The following is a 21,184-nucleotide window of genomic DNA, read 5'->3' as shown; positions in this document are numbered from 1 at the left end:
TGTCACTTGCGCATGGCCTTTTTGGACGGCTGTCTGGCTCTGCTGGATCGACGAATATTGTCAGTGGTAGGCTTTTTGGATGGTCTTCCAGATCCCCCAGACTTTCCTCTTTTCTTCCCTTTCTGCACTACCTCCTCCTCCTCCTCCTCCTCCTCCTCCTCCTCCTCCTCCTCCTCCTCCTCCTCCTCCTCCTCCTCCTCCTCCTCCTCCTCCTCCTCCTCAGCCTTCTCCGGCTCCTTACCCTCACTGTCCTTTTCGTTCGCCACTTCCACCAGTTTCAACAGCTTCTGGTTCTCCTCCTCCAGCTTTCGCTTTCTCTCCTCCAGCTTTCTCATGTCCTCCTGCAGCATCGCCATTTTCTTCTTCTGTTCCTCTGTCTCGCGAAGTTCCTCTTCAACCTTCCTTCTCATCTCATCTTCCTCCCTTTGTTTCTCGTCATCCACTTCCTCTTCCCTGGTCGAAATAGTCTGAGCGGCAGTATCGGTACCATGTTCTTCTCCACCAGCCTCAGTAATGGCAGCATGTTGTCCCTCCTTCGCCTTGACCATGCGGGTGACCCCACCTCTGGCTGTGTTTATTGCCTCTATAACGAGGTCGAGGGTCTTGATACCCAAAATAGAGGTGCCAAAGTAAGAGGGGGTGTTGGGGGTAGCGTCGTCCGCCTCATACTCGATGACTTGCTTACATTCTCTTAGCAGCATCCCGAGACCTAGGCCGACCTTCATGGCTGACGCCAAGCCAGATATCTTCGTAGACGAGACTACCTCAAAGAACGTGTCCAACTCACTAACCTCTGAGTGTACACTGTTTGGAAGGTGCGATCCCTCCCAAGACCATGTCGCCCATGCAGGCCATTCGGTTGCCTCAGAGCTTTGTTCCTGCATCGGGTGAGTGTCAAGTTTCACCAATCTAGGTAAAAATCACAAGCGTACCTTTTTCAAGCCACCAATACTCGAAATGAAAAGCAGATACTCTCTGTTGCTGCTGAGGGATCGTAAGAATGACATTCGATCTTTCATTGGTACAGTAGCTGGTGTGCATATGCCTTCTTGAGCAACTGACGGTCGAGCGACGAGGCCTGCTGATGGAGCTAGATTATCATCAGAGCTGTCCTCGGAGCTGTCCTTGGCCAGCCGTCTTGTACGTTTCACAGGTGTAGGGGCAGCTGAGGCTCCTTCTTCATCGTTGACTTCTACGTACTTCTTTTTTGATTTCTTCTCGCCTACATAAACAGCATTTTCGAGCAGGGACTTGTTCATGTGGGCACTTGCAGCTCCGACGAAAATAACGAGTCTCTGCTTCGAAGCCTTCCGGGCTTCCCAATGGCCCCAAAGTTTGTTGATTTCCTTCACTCTCAAATGAGATGGGTCTTGCACGGTAAAACCATTGGGGATGGAGTCTGGATCCAGGTACAGCAAAGGCTCACCGGTGATTGAGAGCCAAGGTACTGGCTTCATGCTACCAGTGAAAACTTCTGAAAAACGGAAGGTGAGTCAAGTTAAAATCGACAAAGACTGAAGTAATCAACAACTCGCTGTAAGATGCATGAAAAATTTGCCGAACCAGTTCTTGTTGCCCCTTGAGGCTCACTTCCTTACGAGAAGGGAGCTTTGCGTAACCGTGGTTATCCAGGATGACTTCGGGCATTGCATCCTTTCCATCATTCGTTTCTTCATCGGAGGAGTCATCATCATCATTGGTGGGGTCTGATACACGGTCATTGAGCAGTCTGAACCGATCCAAAAAAAATACAAAACTCACAGAATTCAGCTTTTGACCACTCGGCATATTTTTCAAAACCTTCAGACGTCCATTCTTTGCTTCCTCGAGAACTCTGGCTAAACGATTTCTTCTGATTGACAGGCTGAGACTCATGACTGAATAACAATAACATTGTTAGTTTACACTGAGGAGAGTGTATAAATACTCACATCTTGACACTTAAAGTCTGATCGGCATTTTTCTTGTGACTGACCAACATCACGAGTCGGCAACCCATAGTACAACGAATCTGTTCTGTAAAATCATCGAGAACTTTTTTGAGGGTTTTCTTTCGATACCTGCCAATATAGTTAGAGTAGAAATTGAACAAAAAATGACAATTTACATCGCCTGTGATTCTGCTGGGGCGCCATCCCTATTCCACTTGTCCCTCGCCTCCTCAACCTCCTTCCGATGTGCAGAGGTCATGCTGTTGAACCATTCCCTCGCATGTCCAGTCCTATACTTAATAGAATGTTGTACGCCTTTCTTCTGTTGCTGCTCCTTATCGTAGTCGTCCATCTCCTGCTTAAAGAGTTTCTGTGCGACGTCCCAAGCGTTAAGCTCCTTCTTGTAGAACCCTGCGTCCTTAGGACGAGCCGCCAACTCTCTGTCCTCAGGGGACATGCCAAGTTCTTCCTCCAGCTCTGAGTCATCTCCCAAGATCTGTTGCTCATCACGCCGATCATCAGCGTCCGTTAAGAACTGGAGGTAGTACCTCCAGATAGCCTATATCAAGTATGTCAGCACCATTATATACTCAGAATGAACAGTACCTTTTTCAATCCCTTTGGTAAATCCTCGGGATCCTCTCTTGTGTGATGAATTGCGACAATTTCATTGCGGATCTGTCTCAGCAAATTGTGACGGGAATTCTTTCCATTTACAAACTGATCTTTGTGGAGAGTCAGTACTCCCTCCCAAGAAGCATACCATTCAGCCATTGATGACACGTTGTATAAGTCAGGAGCTTTCGGCAAGGGTGGGTATGCGTCGCGTAACCTTAGACCAGGCCGAAAAGTTGAAATTTTGAAGGAGACGCGATCACGTGCATGCAAACCAAGACGCGTCGTTACCAAATCAACCGTGTGACAAAGTGATAACTCAATTCAAATTATGTACATACACTGTCAAGTAAATACCCAAATCACCTGCGCGCCTTCTTGGCAGTCCCAGTAGGCACCCCCTCATTCATGCGCTTGCCTTGGGTAGACACAGCTGAAGACTGAAGTACAAAATGAGTAGAAGGCGACTGGAACCAAGCGCAGTTCTTGGTCTTTGCGCTGTTGACAATTGACCCAGGAGGCTTGGTGACGGACAACTTGTAGGGAGGCAACTTTTGCATGCTACCACAGTTGGTGTACTTGCATGTGTAGATGTACCGGCAAACAGAGACACGGTCTGGGGCGTCCTCGTCGCGACTCTTATCAGCAACCGTCACAGCGACCCTCTCGGCCCAGCTCTTGGTAGAGCCGCATTGGGGGCACTGTGCAGGAATATCCAGGCCCCAAGGTGAAGTCTGAGTGTGAGCGCGCGCAAATGTAGTCAGTTCCAGTTTGCAGCAACCTTCAATGTTGACTCGAGTCATCAGGATGATGCTGGTGTGCTGACCGAGGCAACCTGACATACTAAGGAGAGTGGGAAACACGCTGCGGATGCTGAGTTGCTCAATCGCGACAAGTTCCATCATGGCGACCAAAAAATTCGTGGCGACAAGAGGTTGAAAGCGAGGTGCGGGAAAGATGATTGCGCCCGCGAAGTCGAATTGAAGAACGGCCTCCTTGAGCTGAGTGTAGGGTGTCTCGTGCGCCACCACAGAGCCGCAGACCAGGAAGACGATGTGGGAGGACTTGAGGATCCTAGCATAGGGCTTTAACACTGTAGAGAGAACCTAGGATACATTAATTCATAACGTTAAAACGTCCAAAATTCTAAACTTACATGCTGAACTTCCATCGCAACATACTCTCCCTCACCTTGACCCTCCTTCCCTGCAAAGAGCCACCCACTGTCTTCTTCCAAATGGTTGGAGAGAAACGCAAAGACGCGACCGGTGGAACCAAGGTGACTGGTGAGCTCAGAAACCGTTCGAACCTGGTCGTGGGTGTAGTTGTCGATCTGCTGATATGAAGCAACATCGAACAAGATCTCGATGTACAGAAACCCGCCGCTGGGGTAGAACTTGTCGAGGTAATGGGAGAGGAGTGGAACAGGTGTCGGGATTCTGTCCTTGCCACCAAGGATAAAATGGACGACGGCAAGGGGTGTGGCTGCCAAGATGGAGCTAGACGCCAGCTCGTACTTGCCCTTGAGCTGCAGGAAGCCTGGGAGTACAGGCGTTCCTCCTTGCTCTGGCAAAACGTTATGATAGAAGCCCTGAACAGTCAATCAATTTAAAATTTGAATAATAAAGAAAGACTCACAAAATATGGCGTGGGCTCCTTGATCGTCCGCAACGAGTGACAAGAAAGACATAAAAATATTACGTCCGTATGTCGGACGTCATCAATATGGGCCTTGGGCACCTCAATGCATTTGCTGCACATGACGCGGGGGCACGCGTTGCATTCAAAAAGTATAACGTCACCTTCCGCGCCATCGCGACAAATCAAACACCACTGACCCGCAGTCAGTCAATGAAACACTTGAAGTAGGCAAAAAAACTTACTATACTGTGATCTTCAGTTGTCCTAGTGTCTTCCGGCTCCAAGGATGACGTGGACGATTCGGCGTGTGACGCAGCGGGCACCGGAGGAGAGCCGACAGGTGCCAAAAGTTTCTTGGCAGAACCGCCACAGGACTTCTTTGCCGTGTTCTTCTTTCTAGGTGGCATAAAGACAACTGCAGCGCAAAGGACTTTGAGAATTTTCAAATCAACCAGTCATGTGATCGTGTCCATGGTTGCGCCGGCATTTTCCGTGCCAAACAATGCAGTACAAAGGACTTTGCGAATTTTCAAACCAACCAGTCATGTGATCGTGTCACGCCGGCATTTTCCACGACAAACAACATCAAATATGTTGTAACATATAGCCAGGCGCAACAATTTCACACGGTTCAATTTCAAACCACATCTCTTCCATCCGCTCACCTTGTTAGCCACCTACACAGACTGCAGCTGTGTAAGTGGCTCACAACTCACTGAGCGCTCATTCTCTACCGCGCGGTATGTGTCTCTTAATTCCAATTCTATTTCTAATTTGGGTGTATAGGTTGATCTTCTTTGGTTCATCCGGTGAAAGGATACCTAAGGTATGCCTCTTTTCAACCATCTCTTCACTGAACACCTTCTTTCTAGCCAATTTCTATTCACTGAGGAGGCTATTGGTGCGCCTGCAGATCCAAGGTCTGTTTTTGTTCAACCGTCTCTTCACTAAACACCTTCTTTCTAGTCAATTTATATTCACTGGGGAGGCTATTGGGGCGCCTCCACATATAAGGTCTATCCTTTTTTTTAAACCGTCTCTTCACTAAACGCCTTCTTTCTAGTCAATTTCCATTCACTGGGGAGGCTATTGGGGCGCCTCCACATATAAGGTCTGTCTTTTTTTTCAACAATCTCTTCACTAAACGCCTTCTTTCTAGTCAATCTATATATACTGGGGAGATCTATGTGTGCATTGGCGCACTTCTCCCTTCTTTTATCATTGAGTACTGGGGGCTTGGCTTGGGGAGGAGATCTATGTGCGCATTGGCGCACTTCTCCTCCCTTTGTTTACCATTGAGTACTGGGGGCTTGGCTTGGGGAGGAGATCTATGTGCGCATTGGCGCACTTCTCCTCCCTTTGTTTACCATTGAGTACTGGGGGCTTGGCTTGGGGAGGAGATCTATGTGCGCATTGGCGCACTTCTCCTCCCTTTGTTTACCATTGAGTACTGGGGGCTTGGCTTGGGGAGGAGATCTATGTGCGCATTGGCGCACTTCTCCTCCCTTTTTTACCATTGAGTACTGGGGGCTTGGCTTGGGGAGGATTTAGTGTCCACATTGGTGCGCCCCTCCTTCAACCATCATTGCGCTTGGGAGGTTTAAGTGTCCACATTGGTGCGCCTCCTCCCATCATTATTGTATTGTATTTTCTCCGGAAGGATGACACCTGCTCCACCATAAGGTACTTCCCATCGCTCTCTCTTCTCAAAACAATGACCACAGCTTACAGATATGTTTCTTTTGGCTTGCTCCGATACTCAAAGGTAACCTGTTTGATATTCTCTTTGCAAATACTGATTGCGCCATTCGCAGATTATGTTATATAGTTAGCTATTCCTTTTTTTATCATACTTTTTATTACTGTATTATGACAGTACTAGACTGTCGCAGAGAGGGCCCCTCTGCGGCAGCCTTGTATTGATTTTTGCGCTCTGTTATTTTTTCTTCAATTCAATGATGCCAAATGTAACTTAGTTTTTTTAATTTGCAACGAAATCGTGATGTCAGGTTCCTTGTTCGTGCGAAAAAGTCACGTGACCCCCGAATGCAGTAACTTAGAATGTCCACCAATTTTCACCGCGGCATATTGTTGAAATAGGGGTGAGCTTGAGAGTACCCTCAGTGCGCTCACCTTTAGTCTTGAACATGACAGAATAGATGCAGCTGCAGCTGGATTCAGTTAGCAGACAATCAGAGTAAGAGGTGAGACGCAATTGCTCTTCTCCTCAACTCAAGTGAAATACCTGAGATACATGCTGTGGGCCTTGCCAAAGCCTCGTCCGTTACTCTGATTGTCTTCTAACTGAATCCAGTCTCAGCTGAAGATTTGATATTCAGTTAGAAGACAATCAGAGTAAGGGGTGAGGCGCAATTGCTACTTGCCAAAAGCCTCATCCCTTGCTCTGATTGCCTTCTAACTGAATCCAGCCTACATGCAGCTGGTATCTCAGGTATTTCACCTGAGCTGAGGAGAAGAGCAATTGCGTCTCATCCCTGACTCTGATTGTCTTTCTTTTGACTGAATCCAGCCGCAGCTGAAGATTTGGTATTCAGACAATCGGAGTAAGGGGTGAGACACGATTGCTCTTCTCCTCAACTCAGGTGAAATACCTGAGATACCAGCTGCATGTAGGCTGGATTCAGTTAGAAGGCAATCGGAGCAAGGGATGAGGCTTTTGGCAAGTAGCAATTGCGCCTCACCCCTTACTCTGATTGTCTTCTAACTGAATCCAGCCGAAGCTGAAGATTTGATATTCAGTTAGAAGACAATCAGAGCAGCATACTGGTTTATTACTTGCCGTCAGCATAAAGCTTGAATTTAAAAGACAAGATGTAACTTAAGTTGAGACTGCTGTTTCTCATCTGTTTCTTTCATAATACAGGCCTCTGCTTGGATGGTATGTTGCCGCAAATCATATAGTATGGCCCCGTCCAGTTTAGAAGTTATCCTGATCTGGATCTTCCACTTTTGCTCCGCATCGCACGTTGTAAATCAAAAACCTTAAAAACCATATATAGTCTACACCACCTGGTTAGAAATTTTCCCATTCTGCTATTTCAATTCTGTTCTCAATACTCCAACCACCAAGAAATGGGGGATCTTGGTGTATTCTGTCCGACAGCCTCACAGTGTAGGCGTTGAATTTCACCCAAATTTAGAAGCTATCCCGATTTGGATCTTTCAAAGTCTTTTCATCCACATCGAGACTTAAATTAAAAACCATTTATAGTCTAGATCGTCTGTGGTTGAAAAATTTATCATTCCGTCGTTTAATGTCTGTTTTTCCAAACTTCAACCACTGACAAATGGCAGATCCTGCTGTAACAATTCTGTCCAAGATCCTCCGTGGGCATGTAGATGACCTACTCCATGATTCATCGCCGTATGAGTTGCTGATAGGTGACAAAATCAATGACAATTTGCTTCAAAGAGCCAGGTAAGGGAGTCTCATGTCACTGTCCTGGCAAAACTGAACAGCTGGAATTTTAGGACCAGATTGTGGGCCAAGTGGCAGGACTTACTGTCCAGTACTGGTAGCGATGTCACGGCAAATGTCATTACGGAGATTGAACTTACCAGAGCTGCGGTCGTGATAGCCCATGCTGTAGTTAATCCCCGTGAGTGTTGATTTGATGGTTGGGGGGTCTGTCATTCATTTTGTTGCCATAGTGCGGGCAGATTTAGATGTAGATCGGTTTGCAGATAGTGCCAAGGCATCCCACCCATCAGCATGCTGACAGCCAGAGACATAAGCTAGCAAAATATTTCCACTGTCCTTCGTTCGGTTTCAATATCAGAGCCGGCAACATTTGTTGACAGGCACGGAAGGATTCTCGCTTGGTATTTGCCAGAAATCATGGTGCCTGATAGAATGGTACGAGTCTGATTAATACAGTTTAAGTTCTTTTAATCAGTTATAATTAGGATCGTGTCAACCAGTCCATCAAATTGCTGAGACCTGCCTTAGATCAGTCTTTGCCCAAGCCAACTCAGAAGGCAAAGCAGCCTTGGCGTTCTCAAGGATTTGTCATGCCTTCAGGTGGGGGAGAGTTTGGAGTAGGAAGGGTGACCTTATGCCCCGGAGGATTCATGCAACGTCATGAGGTAACTTCATATTAATATACTTGCTGTGATACGGAACTAACTTAAATGGGCTAGCGGCTTCAGGATGACTTGTACCAATCAGGCACTCTTTCTTTACCTGCTGATCCGAGAGTGGTTGTCCTGAAATAACTGGTAGCTGAACATTTGTGGTCCACTATCACCAGTGTTATTGCGCCAGATCAATATCAGGCCGGCGTGGAATCAGTTGCTAATATGAAGGATATGGTTCGTACTTCGGATCCCATTGTCTGGCCCTCAGAGTTTTCTGGATTGGAAGTTATCGTCAATCGAGAGACCCCAAGTCATCGAGACCCTGGAGCTGTCGCCTTCATTTTATGACCTTTTGGTGAGCCTTGGCAAAGCTCACCATGCCATACTAGCTCTGCCAGATCTGGGTGCCGAGCTAGCATATCCCCCTGGCACTATGGTTTACATTTTAGGAAAGGTGCTGGAGCATGGGGTGCCGAAGTGGGGCGATGGGGAGAGAATTGTAATTGCCCACTTTGTCAAGGATAAAGTACACGATAGGCTTGGTGTACCGAGACCAAAGTATCCGGACCAGCGGGATTTTCTGAATAGAGTGGGGGCAGGTAAGAAGGGGGGTCTAAAAGCCATTCGGAGATCAAATAAGAGAATGAGAAGGGGAGTAATTTCCCAATAGTAGATGTCCAGATTAGACAAAGCTTGTGATATTAAATTGGTTGACTTCTCATACGGCAGGAATCTTTCCTCGGTCTAAGCACTATGTCCTCAAAAAAACAGCCAGCAGTCTCAAGGCTATTTCTTATTCTTTCCAAGATAGAGGAAAGTTATCACAAAAAAAGGATCTGGATGTTGATTATGTTACTCACCAACCTACAAGAGACAGAAAGGGAAAGCCCTCTTGGGTTGAGTCTTGTGCTGATGCGCTGTATGAAACTTTGCCAGAGCATACCACCAGCCCAAGGAAACGAGCCAGAGCAGTAGATGCAGAATCACCAGACATCCCAGAAGATGATTTAAACCAAGAAATGTTTGGTGACTTTGCTATTGACGGAGAGGCTCCTGAGCAAGGGAGAAAAACAAAGGTATATCTAACAGGCTGTGGCTTACTAGTAATTGTTTCTCATAAATGACATAGACACAAAATGACTTCATAGCAGAGTATCTCACCCACCGAGACACATATCTAGATGTCATCTTGGACTTAGAGAAATTTGCCACAGGGATCTGTGAGACTTGCCAATGTGAAGATGCTGCCTTCCATTGCACAACTTGCACTGGCGACCACAGCTTGGTGTCAGCCTTGCCTCCTCAAATCACATCAGTCATTGCCTTTCCACAAAATCCAATTGTGGAACGGCAAGTGCTTCGAGGACGACACTCTTGCTGACCAAGGATTTATATGGTACATGGGCCATGGTGGAAAGTCTTGCCCTTTCTATGGAGTTGCACAAAGTCACGTTGATCAAGATACTCCTGTGATTATTGTACATTCTTCTGGGGTGTTCACACACAATGTGTCATGGTGTCAATGTCCAGGATCACATCATGAACATCACCTGCAGCTGCTCCAAGCAGGACTATTTCCTGCCAGTACCACACAGCCCTAGGACTGCTTTCACCTTCGAGGTACTGGATCATTTTCTCATTGATGCCTTGGAATGCAAGACTTCAGCAATGAGCTTCTTTGAGAAAATCAGACGGCTGACAAATAATGCTTTCCCGGACACTGTCCCAGTGAGTGGAACTGATAATACCATAATTCTAGCTCATACTGAATGCAAAACCCCATCTGTAGGATCGCTATCGAGAACTCATGAGAGTATCTCGACTCTGGCGGGACTTGAAGAACCGTAAATGGTTTGGATTTGGCCATGACAAGGAAGCGCCCCCTAGTGCAGGAGATCTTGCCCTATTTTGCCCTTCATGTCCACAGCCCGGAATCAATATGCCTCTTGTTTGGGAGCAACAGTATGAAAGGCAAGTCAATTCCAAAATCCCTGCCTGCTAGACTCCGGCCAGTACCAGCAGTGCGTAGCACAGCAGTGGTCCTGGCCGATAATATGTGTCAGCTGAGTCCTGGCCGGTACCTCTGGTACACAGCTCAGAGCCAGTGCCAGCTGACCATTTGTGTAGACTGGCCGGTACCTCTGGTACACAGCTCAGAGTCGGTGCTGGCCGACTATTTGTGTATACTGGCCAGATCACTCATATAACTAGCTGACTTATATGCGGATGCTGACTTTTGATTGCAGGTGGCTTGTTATGAAAAGATTGGTGGTAGATGGAAATTTTACTGCTCAGCATATGAACATGCGACAGCCTGAGCTTGACGTCTTCCTGTCAGATGGTTTAGGTTATATGGTAACAGACAGAGAATACCAAGCACACTTGACTTCGGCTATAGAGAGTAAAGAGGTGACTCAAATTGTGTTGTATTGTCAGGGGTGGCTAAACCTGTGGAAAGCGATCCTTGTGTAGCAACCATCGGGCAGTCAATGCAGCAAACACAAACAGAAGCAACCTCAGGGCTACAGGGGTTGGTGCCACTGCTTGTGCTCGGCATGGTTGTTTTGTTCCTCACTGCATAGTGGACTTTCAGAAGGGTGAACGGCAAGTTTTCTTTCATTTACTCAATCTAGGCTAAGACAAGCATTGTGCTTGACATGCTGACAAAATCACTTCCAGCCACATGAATATAGATTATTCCATTTGTAATGCCATAAAGCACGCTGCTGGCAACAGTTGACAACTCCCTGATCATCTATGATGTGGGGTGTCAGTGGAACCTTAACTTTGGTCAACGTGTTGCCAACTGCCCTGGCTTGGCACTCCCAGACAACACCAAGATTGTGGCTGCGGTGGGGAAATTTCACTTGAGCACTCATAAACTTGCCTGTTTTGCTAGATACAGCTTAAACTTCATTCAAGGAGCTGGACAAGTTGATGGGGAAATTCTGGAGACACTCTGGGCTCCCTTTAACAAGATATCTCCCACAGCACGTTCTATGAGCCAAGCTCACCGTCAAGAAATTCTTGATGATCACATGCGTAACTCAAATTGGAGAAAACTTGTCAGAATAGGTAAGTGCCTATATTTGGAATGAATGACATCACAGTTTCACAGTGATGCAGTTAAGACGCTCTTGAGAAAGTACAAACGGGCCAACAAGGGCATTGAAGACACTAGGCTGCCGTTTGAAGAGCTTACCGGATCTTTGGATGTCATCAAAGTGAGGGCATGGGAAAAAGATGAGGAGAAGGCAAAGGATGAGCGCGGAGAACATCTTGACATCTACCAGCTAAAAATAGATAAAGGTGAGCACTTCGAAGCTTCTATTCAGGTCCATGTGTCGTACATTCTGATTGGGTGATTGGAAGCACCAACAATGGCAGAAATGCGGCTAAAATTAACAGAATCAGAACTTGCTGATACAGGAAAGTTGGGATCAATTTCTTGGCTCATTGATGGCATCAATATAGAGGATTCGCAGTATGTTGTTTCATCATATATTGATGGTGATAACATATTTCTAATTCATATCTAGGGATGCACTGAGGATAGCTATTCGGCAGCTTCCCAAAGATGCTTCTGCTGTTCAAAGGGCTGCACTTCAAGAGAAACGACAAAAACTGGCTGCTCGTATTTCTAAATTTCATGAAATTGCTGATGCTATGACAGAGGGCATTGAAGTCCATGCAGGTACTGAGCATGTGGATGACATTAGATTTTGCACCTCAGATGCGGTGGAGGAAGTATGGGAGGCTGCAGATATTGAAGATGTGTTGGAAGAGATGGATGAGGCAGTTCCTGCAGAAGTCATGGCCATTTGGATGCCATCTTCAGTGCCTCGAAATGAGGCTTTAGCCCTGGGCTTGCACACTCTGCAAGCTGAAGAACTGGAGTTACGAAAGGGTCAAGCGAATGATTGCTTGGAAAAGTTGCGACAAGCTCTCGGTCATAAAGCAATAATTTACCGTCAGCATTTCCGAAGTGCAGATTCCACATGGACAGGAACCAGGTCAAAGCAGGAGGCTCTTCAATGCCGTATCAAGATAGAGAAGTGTGTCCGAAGGTATCAAAGGGCTAGGAGTTCAATTCAGAGACTAGGGGCTGATGAAGATACTCTGACGACGATCTATCAAGACATTCAGCTACACCAGCTCAGTGTTGACAAGGAAGTGACTGAAGAGAACAGATATGGGCAGGGATCAGACAGACTGGCTTGGTTTTGGAGAGTCAACAACGGTCATGATTTGAAGGAAGATGTGTGGATGGATGAATGTAAGTCATATCTAATATGTCTATGTTCTGCAAGTGACCTGTATTAGTCTACAGGGTAAATTGGTTGAAAGCTAAGGCTAGATGGCAAAGGTGGGAGGAAGAGTTGAGATTGGTCCAACACGAAATGGGTTGGACAGTGAGTTGGTTTAAATACAGGATGGGAGAATGGGACCAAAGATACCAACAAGCTACAAAGCCCAGTCATCAAGCTTATGCACATTGACAGGTGCTCTTGTGGGGAAGATTTGCATTGGATGCTGAAAATTCATTCAAAGACAAGTTGATTGTAGTCACTTAACAGTCTTGGCTATTATAATATCAAAGACTTATCTAGCCAAAAAATGATTGTTATGATGGTCAGGAACCCTGCCTACATCATACTGTAGAGCTGGCCCATTTATACTTGCAGATATTGCAATTTGAATGAACTAGCTCTAAAGGGATAGTACTAAAACCAACATCTTTCTTGATAATACTAGGTTTGTGTCTATCAAAAATCCCATCAATTAGATATGCAGAAGTCTATGTTCAATATATACCTAAGGTATTAGCCTGCCTTCCTATATAAAGCCTGGACATGATCCGGCCGACTCTATTATCACTGTCTGAGGTGTCGGCTGGCCTGGCCATACACGACCTGGTCATGATCCGGCCGACTCTATTGTCAATGTCTAAGGGGTCGGCCGGCCTTCCTGTACACAGCCTGGACCTGATCTGGCCGACTCTATTATCACTGTCTGAGGTGTCGGCCGGCCGGGCCATACATGACCTAGTTCTGATCCGGCTGACTCTCTTGTCCACGTCTGAGGTGTCGGCCTGCCTTCCTGTACACAGCCTGGACCTGATACAGCCGACTCTATTATCACTGTCTGAGGTGTCGGCCGGCCAGGCCATACATAACCTAGTTCTGATCCGGCCGACTCTATTGTCCACGTCTGAGGTGTCGGCCTGCCTTCCTGTACACAGCCTGGACCTGATCCGGCCAACTCTATTATCACTGCCTGAGGTGTCGGCCGGCCAGGCCATACACAGCCTGGACTTGATCCGGCCAACTCTATTATCAATATCTAAGGTGTCGGCCGGCCAGGCCATACACAGCCTGGACCTGATCCGGCCGACTCTATTATCAATGCCATCAGGAAACCTACACTTTCCTTATCATTCCTGAATTGTTTTAGATACTTGTGTTTGACCATGATGCTCCAGACCACATAGGACATGAAAAACTTAAATATATTTGTATACTTAGCCTTTCTACTGATACTGACAAACTGGTATAAGTCAAATATCTTGCTGGACTTGAGTGTGTTAGTGCAAGTCTTGGAAAGACTTGGCCAAGTACCATAAGGTTCTTCAACAATGTTAAGTTTTTCTGATGCCTTAAGTTGTTGAACTGCCTGCCTCTACATGACTTGGACTTAGTCAGGCCAACTCTATTTTCCATGTCCTAAGGTGTTGGCTGATACTGATGTGTGTGTATAGGGAGCCTCACTTGAATGGTCGGCCAGTACCAGTCCCACACCTCTGGCCAGCACCAATATACATGTGTAGGCAGTGGTCGGCCGGTACCACTCCCACACCTCTGGCCAGCACCAATGTACATCTATGGGCTGTGGTCAGCTAGTACTACTCCCACACCTGTGGTTAGCACCAATGTACATGTATATGCAGTGGTCGGCCAGTACCACATTCACACCTCTGGCCAGCACCAATATACATGTGTAGGCAGTGGTCGGCCAGTACCACTCCCACACCTCTGGCCAGCACCAATATACATGTGTAGGCAGTGGTCGGCCAGTACCACTCCCACACCTGTGGTCAGCACCAATGTACATGTATATGTAGTGGTCGGCCAGTACCACCCCTACACCTGTGGTCAGCCTTCACGTATAGGCAGCCCCACTTCAGTGGTTGGCCAGTACCACCTTAACACCCTTGGCCGGCACCAATGTGCATGTATAGGCCGGTACAGGCTGGTACCCATTCTAGGGCCATTTGGCACATCCGGGGCACCACTTCTACATAGGGCTATGACTGAAGTATGTGGATGTTGATGCCCAGTTGCAGTAACTCCGTCTTGTAGATTCCCTTCTTCAACTCCCAATCCTATTAGTCCAAAGAGTTAGTACTTGAAATACCATGTATATCATCAAAATATGTACCTTGAAAGCAAATACAGAACCGTCTTTCAAAGACTCTGCTAGATCCCTATTCTGTCATATCACATCGTTGGAATTGCTCGACCGGAAACCGAAAAAAGATGCTGTCAGTGAATGCATTTTTGTTTTGAGTTCCCTGCAAACTTGTGATGTGCGGGTCAATAGCTTCGCAAAGTATGATATAGTAAATCAGTCGAAGAACACATGGAGATCAGACGACTCACCATTTTGACACCTGAAGGCATCAATTTGACATTGATGCCTTTGATTTGACATGCCTCATGCCAGGCTGCTTTTGCCAACTGCGTCTCGACAGCAATGTTCTCGGGAAATGGCACCTGGGAGACTATCAGACACCGGAAAATAGAGGCTGCCGTCCCCAAAATCTCTTTGGACACATCATTGAAGTCGCTGACTTTCATGCGATGGCGTGAACCATCTGAATTTCTCTTGATCTTCGGCAGTACCATGCCATCGTCCAAAGTCTCCGAGTCGTCAAGTGGACGCTTGGACCCTCAAGCTATTGGCGACAGTTCTTCGGTAACGTAGTCGTTGTCCTCGTCGTCAATGCGGTCTTCAGGTCGGCGAGACTCACGGTCTGTCGACTCATCCGACTCGGAGTCATCGGATGGACTCGAAGTCAGAGCTGCTCGATAGTAGCAGAGGCGGATTAGTCTTAGTATACAATCAAAAGACTAGACACATACCTGTAGTAGTAGCCTTGCGCATGGCACTGGCGTTGCGCGACACTGGGGGTATTTTACCAGCACTGAATGTCAGTACCTTTGATTTGGACCGGGACAGCTTGGACACCATGTCGCAATCTGAGAACTAAATAAAAAATTTAATCAGTGATTATTCTGAGTTGCGTCAAAGAAAACGGGTGAACATACCATATTTTCTTCTTCCCTATCAATGCCGCTATGCAGCTTAGATGGCTCTTCCTCGAAGCTGTCGGGATCAGCATCGTAAGCAGCCCTCAGTGCTTTTTTCTTCTGTTTTTCTATCTTCTTTTCCTTGGTTTCTTGGCGATGGGTGACATGCTGAGACTCAGAGACTGTAGAGTCGCTAGTGAGTGAGACGTTCTCGCTCAATATTGTCAGGGCTTACCACGGTAGTTTTCTTTTTCAGTCGGGCGTCGCTGTCGACCACTTGCGGTGCGTGTAGGTGGTGGTACTCGTTGCGCTGGTTGCACGTCCTTCGATTTTGCGTGCTTCGAGGCGACCTTGCGACTGGTAGCCATGGTTGTTTGCAAGGGAACATTAGCTCACAGTAAGCTGATTATATAGTGCTATGAAAGACATAAACAAAGACATCTAAACCTTGAATTTTTTTGTTGATTTCAGGGCGTGTAAAGTTCAGAGCTAAAGCTGTGATCAACAGACGGAAAATGATAAAAGCAGCGAGCGTACCGTTACTGCAGTGCAACATTCCCCTACCATGGTTATCTCAGTCTACAAGTGGTATGTAGTCTGCATCAAATACTCACCGGCGTGCTCTGACAAATTGTATAGTCCAGTGTCCCCAGCCATAGGCGACAAAACCGCTACCAGTAAAAATGGAAATATTATTGTCAAAAGGTTAGTTGCATGTCTTCATCACAGCCCCAATGCTCACCGGCTTGCAGGCCAAAGCTCAATGAGCCTATGTATCCACTTCCTCCGCCGTTTCGCCAAACACCCAGCCCTGTCATGGTTAGTCAGTCCTACTTGCAAAAACTAATTATGGAGCGTTGGGAGGCGGAATTGAAGAATTGTGAGCATGCAAAAAAGTTGCAGCTCTTGGAAATGGTGCCGGGTCCAGCTCTTACCTTACTGCAAGCAAACTTGCGAAGACTCATTGTAGAGCGCTGGGAGGCAGAAGTGAGGCGCTGTGAGGAGGCCAAACGGGCGCAACTGTTCGAGTTAGTGCTTGCCGCCCATGGTATATCAAGACTAGTGTAGTGTGGCGCAGTAACCAGGGCAGGGCCTGCATTTTAAAATCACTTATTAGTAATCAGTAGTCCAAACCAGTGATAGAGGATAGAGTCGGACAGTGATTCTGGATCAGCACTGTCGACTGAGCAATCTTCAAGGGGGAGAGACATACCTTGAGTCGTATGACCTCGATGTCATCCGTTGGATCCACCATGACAGGCCTGAAGTGCGCACCAGATCGGTGCCTCCACAAAAGGGTTAGTTACAGGGCCTGCCTTGAAAAAAAACTCATTAAAAAATATTACGAAGTTAGAAAGCAACCTCGGAAACACTCACCATAGAGCAATCTTCGCTGTTCTCGAGTCGTACGACCTCGATGTCATCCGTTGGATCCACTGTGACAGGCCTGAAGCACGCAAACGAGTTGGATCCACCATGACAGGCCTGAAGCGCGCAAACAAAAGTCGTCTCCAAGAGTAGTGAAAGTCGTCTCCAAGGGTAGTGTAGTGTGCCGGCAGGGCCTGCCTTTAAAAAAACCATCAAAAAATGTTTTGAAGTTAGCAAGCAACCCACTCACCATGCCTCACTGCGATTTCTGTGCCAAGGAGATGGGCTCAAAGGGAGGTGTCAGGAGACATATCAATAATCAACCTGACTGTAGAAGGCAGTGGGAGCTGCTGGTTGAAACTCAAAAAGACATCGGCACACCTCAGGCTCGTTTTGACTCGTATTCCTCGTATTCCCCCCATCGCCGCTCACGCTCTGAGTCTTCCAATCCCAATCATCCAGACACCCAGCAGCGCCAAAACATCGGAGGGTGACCATTGAGGAGGTTGAAGATGAGGACCACACGCGATATTTTGAACAATGTGTTGGCGCCGGCCAAACACTGCGTGAAGGAAAAACCGGCTTTGAGAGGTTTCAGGAGTATAAGGAGTGTATGGGCGAAGACAAATGGGCTCCCTTCGATGATGGGTACGTACCAATCATTGCCTGTCATATCTGCAAAGCAATTAACTTCAGGTCGCAAGGGAGGAATGGGGACTCGCCGAATGGCTTGTTAAAAACCTCAGCCAGACTTGAACAGACGAGTTTCTGAGATTACCGATAGTAAGTTCAAGTTTAGTGTTGAATTTTGAAGGATTCGTACTCACCATGGCAATAGACACAAAACCGAACGAAACCTTCTTTTCACAATAACAGATCTTTCCTCCAGAAAGTCGACAAGCTTCCACACGTGACAGCCTGGAGTTGCAAAAAGGTTAAGGTCCAGGGAAATAAAACAGATGAGAAGGGCCAGACGCTGCATGAAGAAGTCGAAGTCTGGATGCGAGATCTTGTCGAGTGCGTCAAAGACCTCATTGGAAATCCATTGTTCCGCAATCACATGGTGTACGCACCTGTGCGAGCATACAGAGACCCAGCAGGACTTCACCGAGTAATTGACGACATGTGGACGGCTGACTGGTGGTGCGACAAGCAAGTAAGTACACCCGGAAAAGCGAAAATAATAAGTACTTACCTATGGCGTCTAGAAACTGTTGCCGAAAGGTGCGACAATCGCACCCATAATTCTTGCTTCCGACAAAACTTGTCTGTCGCAATTTCGAGGCGATAAATCGGCGTGGCCCGTGTACCTAACCATTGGCAACATTGCAAAAGAGAAGAGGCGGCAAACATCAGCGCGAGCAACGGTCCTTATAGGATACTTACCTGCTGGAAAACTTGATTGCTTTACTTCTGATGCGCGCTCCCTTGCTGGTTACAGGCTTTTCCACCACTGCATGTCCTTGCTCCTCGAACCCCTCGTTGCTGCCGGTCGAAATGGTGTTGAGATGGTCTGTGCGGACTCGTTAATCTGCCGAGTCTTCCCCATCCTTGCTGCTTATGTAGCCGATTTCCCAGAACAATGTCTTGTTGCGTGCTGTAAAGAAAATCGGTGTCCAAAGTGTTTGGTCGCTGCCGATGAATGAGGGGATCCATTGACTTCGCAGATGCGGGACCCTGAGGTGACAAAAGATATATTAGAGAAGCGGAAGAATGGTCAGCATCCAATTCAATTCGACGACAATGGGTTACGTGCCGTCTTCAACCCATTCTGGGCAAATCTCCCTCATGCCGACATCTTTCTTGCCTTCACGCCTGACCTCCTCCACCAGGTCCATAAAGGTGTCTTCAAAGACCACCTAGTTAAATGGTGTCTTGAGATTGTCGGTGAAGATGAAATGGACTCACGCTTCAAAGCAATGCCAGATTACCCTGGACTTCGGCACTTCAAGAAGGGTATCTCGACTGTGAGACAGTGGACAGGTACAGAGCATAAAGAAATGCAGCGTGTCTTTGTTGGTCTGCTCGCTGGTGCTGTCCCAAGGTAAGCATTAGTAAGCCGTGCTCAACAAAGGCTGTACTGACACAATTAATGCTAGTCGAGTCTTAGTGGTTGCACGAGCCATTCTAGACTTTTCATATTACGCACAGCTTCGAATGCACACTGCTGAATCCCTCGATGGTCTGGAGAGCGCACTTGCGGTGTTTCATGCCAACAAAGACATCCTGCAAGAGCTTGAAGTTCGCGAACACTTCAACATTCCTAAATTATATCAAATCTCACACTTTGTTAAGTCCATCACTCTATTTGGTTCCACCGACGGTTTCAACACTGAGCTTCCAGAACGACTACACATTGATTTCGCAAAAGACGCCTATCGTGCCAGCAACAAATGCGACTACGAGGAGCAAATGGCCTTATGGCTTCAACGGCAGGAAGCCATATTCCTACGTAGTTCTTACTTTGATTGGTTGTCAGAACAATCTCAGTCAGCCACAGCGTCCAATCACACAGATCCCAACCGCAGAAATGACTTGGATTCAGACTCGGACGCCAAGATTGAAGAGTTTGCTGCCCCCACAAACACCATTCTGTCATCCCCCACTGCGTCATCCCCCACTGATGTGGTCCGTATTCTCGCCAAGCATCCTCCACACCCTCGGCAGTCTGTTGATCGCCTCATCACTGCACATGGCGCCACCATGTTTCTCCCCACCCTCAAATCTTTCATGCACGAGCACATGCCACACAATAACATCATCCCCGGTCCACATGACCGGTTTGATGTTTATCGACAAGTCATCATAGTTACCCCGCCTGATCCATGCACCAGTGACTCACCAAAGCGGTGGCGCATTAGAGCGACACCTGAAGTGCAGCCTGGTCCTGCCAGCCGAAAACCTTGGTCCCCCGCTAGATTCGATATGGCGCTGATAAGTGATGGTGCTCGGACGACGAATTTGCGGACACTCGAAGGTAAGCATTGGTTACTATTCAACGCTTCAATGTCACACTGACTGAAATGGATACTGTACTAGGTGTGCGAGTTGCACAAGTTCATATCATCTTTACCCTCCCTCGTCAGTTTCTAGTTGGAACGAACTCCCGAGCGCTAGCTTACGTTGAGTGGTTCATGCCACTTCGGGAGCCAGATCCCTCCTCTGGCCTGCATCAAGTGTCGCGTTCGACTCGTCAGCTGCATCGGAATGCAGCCGTGATCCATCTTGACGAAATGGTTCGTCCGTGTCACCTCATTCCAAAAATGGGACCATCTGTTGACCCTGGGTGGACGAGCGCAAATGTCTATGAGACAGCACATGATTTTTATTTTAATACTTTTATTGACCTTGAAACATTTTGTATTTCCACTCGTAGTGACTAGAACTAACTACTGCTGCTACTGTGCTACAATGACTACAGATTGCTACTACCATCACCTGAAACTCTACATAGTCCTGGTTTCGGCTACACCAGTTATGTAGTACTATATAGTAGCCTGGATGTCTACATAGTACTACACCGCCTATGTAGCGCTATATAGCTGCCACTATGACTATGAGGATTTGGTGTTTTTCCTGATGTTGGAGATAACGAAATTCTAAAGATAAGTAGTTGTTGAACTCTCTTGCATGCTGAAGCGCTGATCTCCAAGGACTAGGCTACTTATGTACCCATGCAGCAAGCAAGAACCTTGCATAATCAGTTCATTGCTTTTTTTCTTGTAAATATGAGGTACAAAGTATTATAGCTAGTATGCGCTCCCTCTGATACATTGGTAACACATAGTGATCCAGTATGTTCTATTTGGTGTATTCTAGCTACTGATCGTATAGCAAGCCCACTTCACAGGGAGGAGCAAGGTGAGGTGTGGGCCGGCTAATTGGGGAGGCATGTCGTGGAACTACCAGATCAGGACACAATATCTTTTTTGTCATTTTAGGCTGACCTAATGTCGACAGTTTAAATACTAGGTATCAACTCAACTTGGCTATTAACTCTTGTCCATTGGCTGGCAATTCCCGAGGGGAGGTTGTGAAGCTGGTCTGGTAGCTAATTGGGTGCGGGGTGCTTGTGCGAGGGCACGAGACAAGGTACTGATGCAGGGTGTGCGGGCGTATCATCATGATGCGGAGGTATGAACATGGGTTTTCTAGACATGTGCAGAGGACACATGACTTATATTTGCCTGCAACTTGCAAGGTCTCAGCCAATTGTTGAAA

At 47.1% G+C, this 21,184-nt stretch overlaps 5 protein-coding genes across 5 annotated transcripts; 3 read left to right on the top strand and 2 right to left on the bottom strand.

Annotated features, from left to right (window-relative positions):
* Positions 1 to 2: 2 nt before the first annotated feature.
* F5147DRAFT_652127 (uncharacterized protein) lies at positions 3 to 4,594 on the bottom strand (the record flags this gene model as incomplete). The annotated part of the gene is made up of 14 exons (XM_041433593.1): positions 3 to 760; positions 788 to 878; positions 933 to 1,399; positions 1,427 to 1,474; positions 1,599 to 1,706; positions 1,762 to 1,877; positions 1,932 to 2,060; positions 2,108 to 2,490; positions 2,538 to 2,763; positions 2,913 to 3,327; positions 3,391 to 3,652; positions 3,703 to 4,137; positions 4,185 to 4,379; positions 4,430 to 4,594. 14 exons carry the CDS (start codon positions 4,592 to 4,594, stop codon positions 3 to 5), a joined length of 3,798 nt encoding a protein of 1,265 aa, XP_041293816.1.
* A 2,901-nt stretch (positions 4,595 to 7,495) lies between these two features.
* Positions 7,496 to 12,859, top strand: F5147DRAFT_652126 (uncharacterized protein; the record flags this gene model as incomplete). The annotated part of the gene is made up of 21 exons (XM_041433592.1): positions 7,496 to 7,626; positions 7,680 to 7,807; positions 7,860 to 7,884; positions 8,010 to 8,064; positions 8,115 to 8,229; positions 8,431 to 8,519; positions 8,554 to 8,884; positions 9,015 to 9,361; positions 9,415 to 9,505; positions 9,567 to 9,681; positions 9,842 to 10,013; positions 10,075 to 10,260; positions 10,349 to 10,464; positions 10,532 to 10,694; positions 11,060 to 11,360; positions 11,412 to 11,594; positions 11,715 to 11,769; positions 11,825 to 11,979; positions 12,019 to 12,561; positions 12,609 to 12,697; positions 12,788 to 12,859. The coding sequence occupies 21 exons, from the start codon at positions 7,496 to 7,498 to the stop codon at positions 12,857 to 12,859; spliced, it is 3,462 nt and encodes a 1,153-aa protein (XP_041293815.1).
* A 994-nt stretch (positions 12,860 to 13,853) lies between these two features.
* F5147DRAFT_760520 (uncharacterized protein) lies at positions 13,854 to 15,963 on the bottom strand (the record flags this gene model as incomplete). Its single annotated transcript, XM_041440481.1, has 9 exons — positions 13,854 to 14,164; positions 14,200 to 14,373; positions 14,597 to 14,667; positions 14,724 to 14,774; positions 14,945 to 15,234; positions 15,316 to 15,366; positions 15,428 to 15,551; positions 15,614 to 15,777; positions 15,831 to 15,963. The coding sequence occupies 9 exons, from the start codon at positions 15,961 to 15,963 to the stop codon at positions 14,050 to 14,052; spliced, it is 1,173 nt and encodes a 390-aa protein (XP_041293814.1). The 3' UTR covers positions 13,854 to 14,049.
* A 197-nt stretch (positions 15,964 to 16,160) lies between these two features.
* Positions 16,161 to 16,898, top strand: F5147DRAFT_652124 (uncharacterized protein; the record flags this gene model as incomplete). Its single annotated transcript, XM_041433591.1, has 4 exons — positions 16,161 to 16,183; positions 16,235 to 16,300; positions 16,348 to 16,643; positions 16,795 to 16,898. The coding sequence occupies 4 exons, from the start codon at positions 16,161 to 16,163 to the stop codon at positions 16,896 to 16,898; spliced, it is 489 nt and encodes a 162-aa protein (XP_041293813.1).
* Positions 16,899 to 17,214: 316 nt separating this feature from the next.
* On the top strand, positions 17,215 to 20,346 carry F5147DRAFT_745408 (uncharacterized protein; the record flags this gene model as incomplete). Its single annotated transcript, XM_041439746.1, has 9 exons — positions 17,215 to 17,363; positions 17,426 to 17,611; positions 17,668 to 17,695; positions 17,729 to 17,746; positions 17,802 to 18,119; positions 18,172 to 18,591; positions 18,631 to 19,007; positions 19,063 to 19,940; positions 20,003 to 20,346. The coding sequence occupies 9 exons, from the start codon at positions 17,215 to 17,217 to the stop codon at positions 20,344 to 20,346; spliced, it is 2,718 nt and encodes a 905-aa protein (XP_041293812.1).
* Positions 20,347 to 21,184: the final 838 nt, after the last annotated feature.

This window comes from Suillus discolor, assembly GCF_016758755.1.
Source record: "Suillus discolor strain FC423 chromosome Unknown F5147scaffold_22, whole genome shotgun sequence".
In the NCBI taxonomy this organism is placed as follows: Eukaryota; Fungi; Basidiomycota; class Agaricomycetes; order Boletales; family Suillaceae; genus Suillus; species Suillus discolor.
Note: the sequence above shows the minus strand (reverse complement) of the source record. Positions and strands in the feature narration are given on the sequence as shown.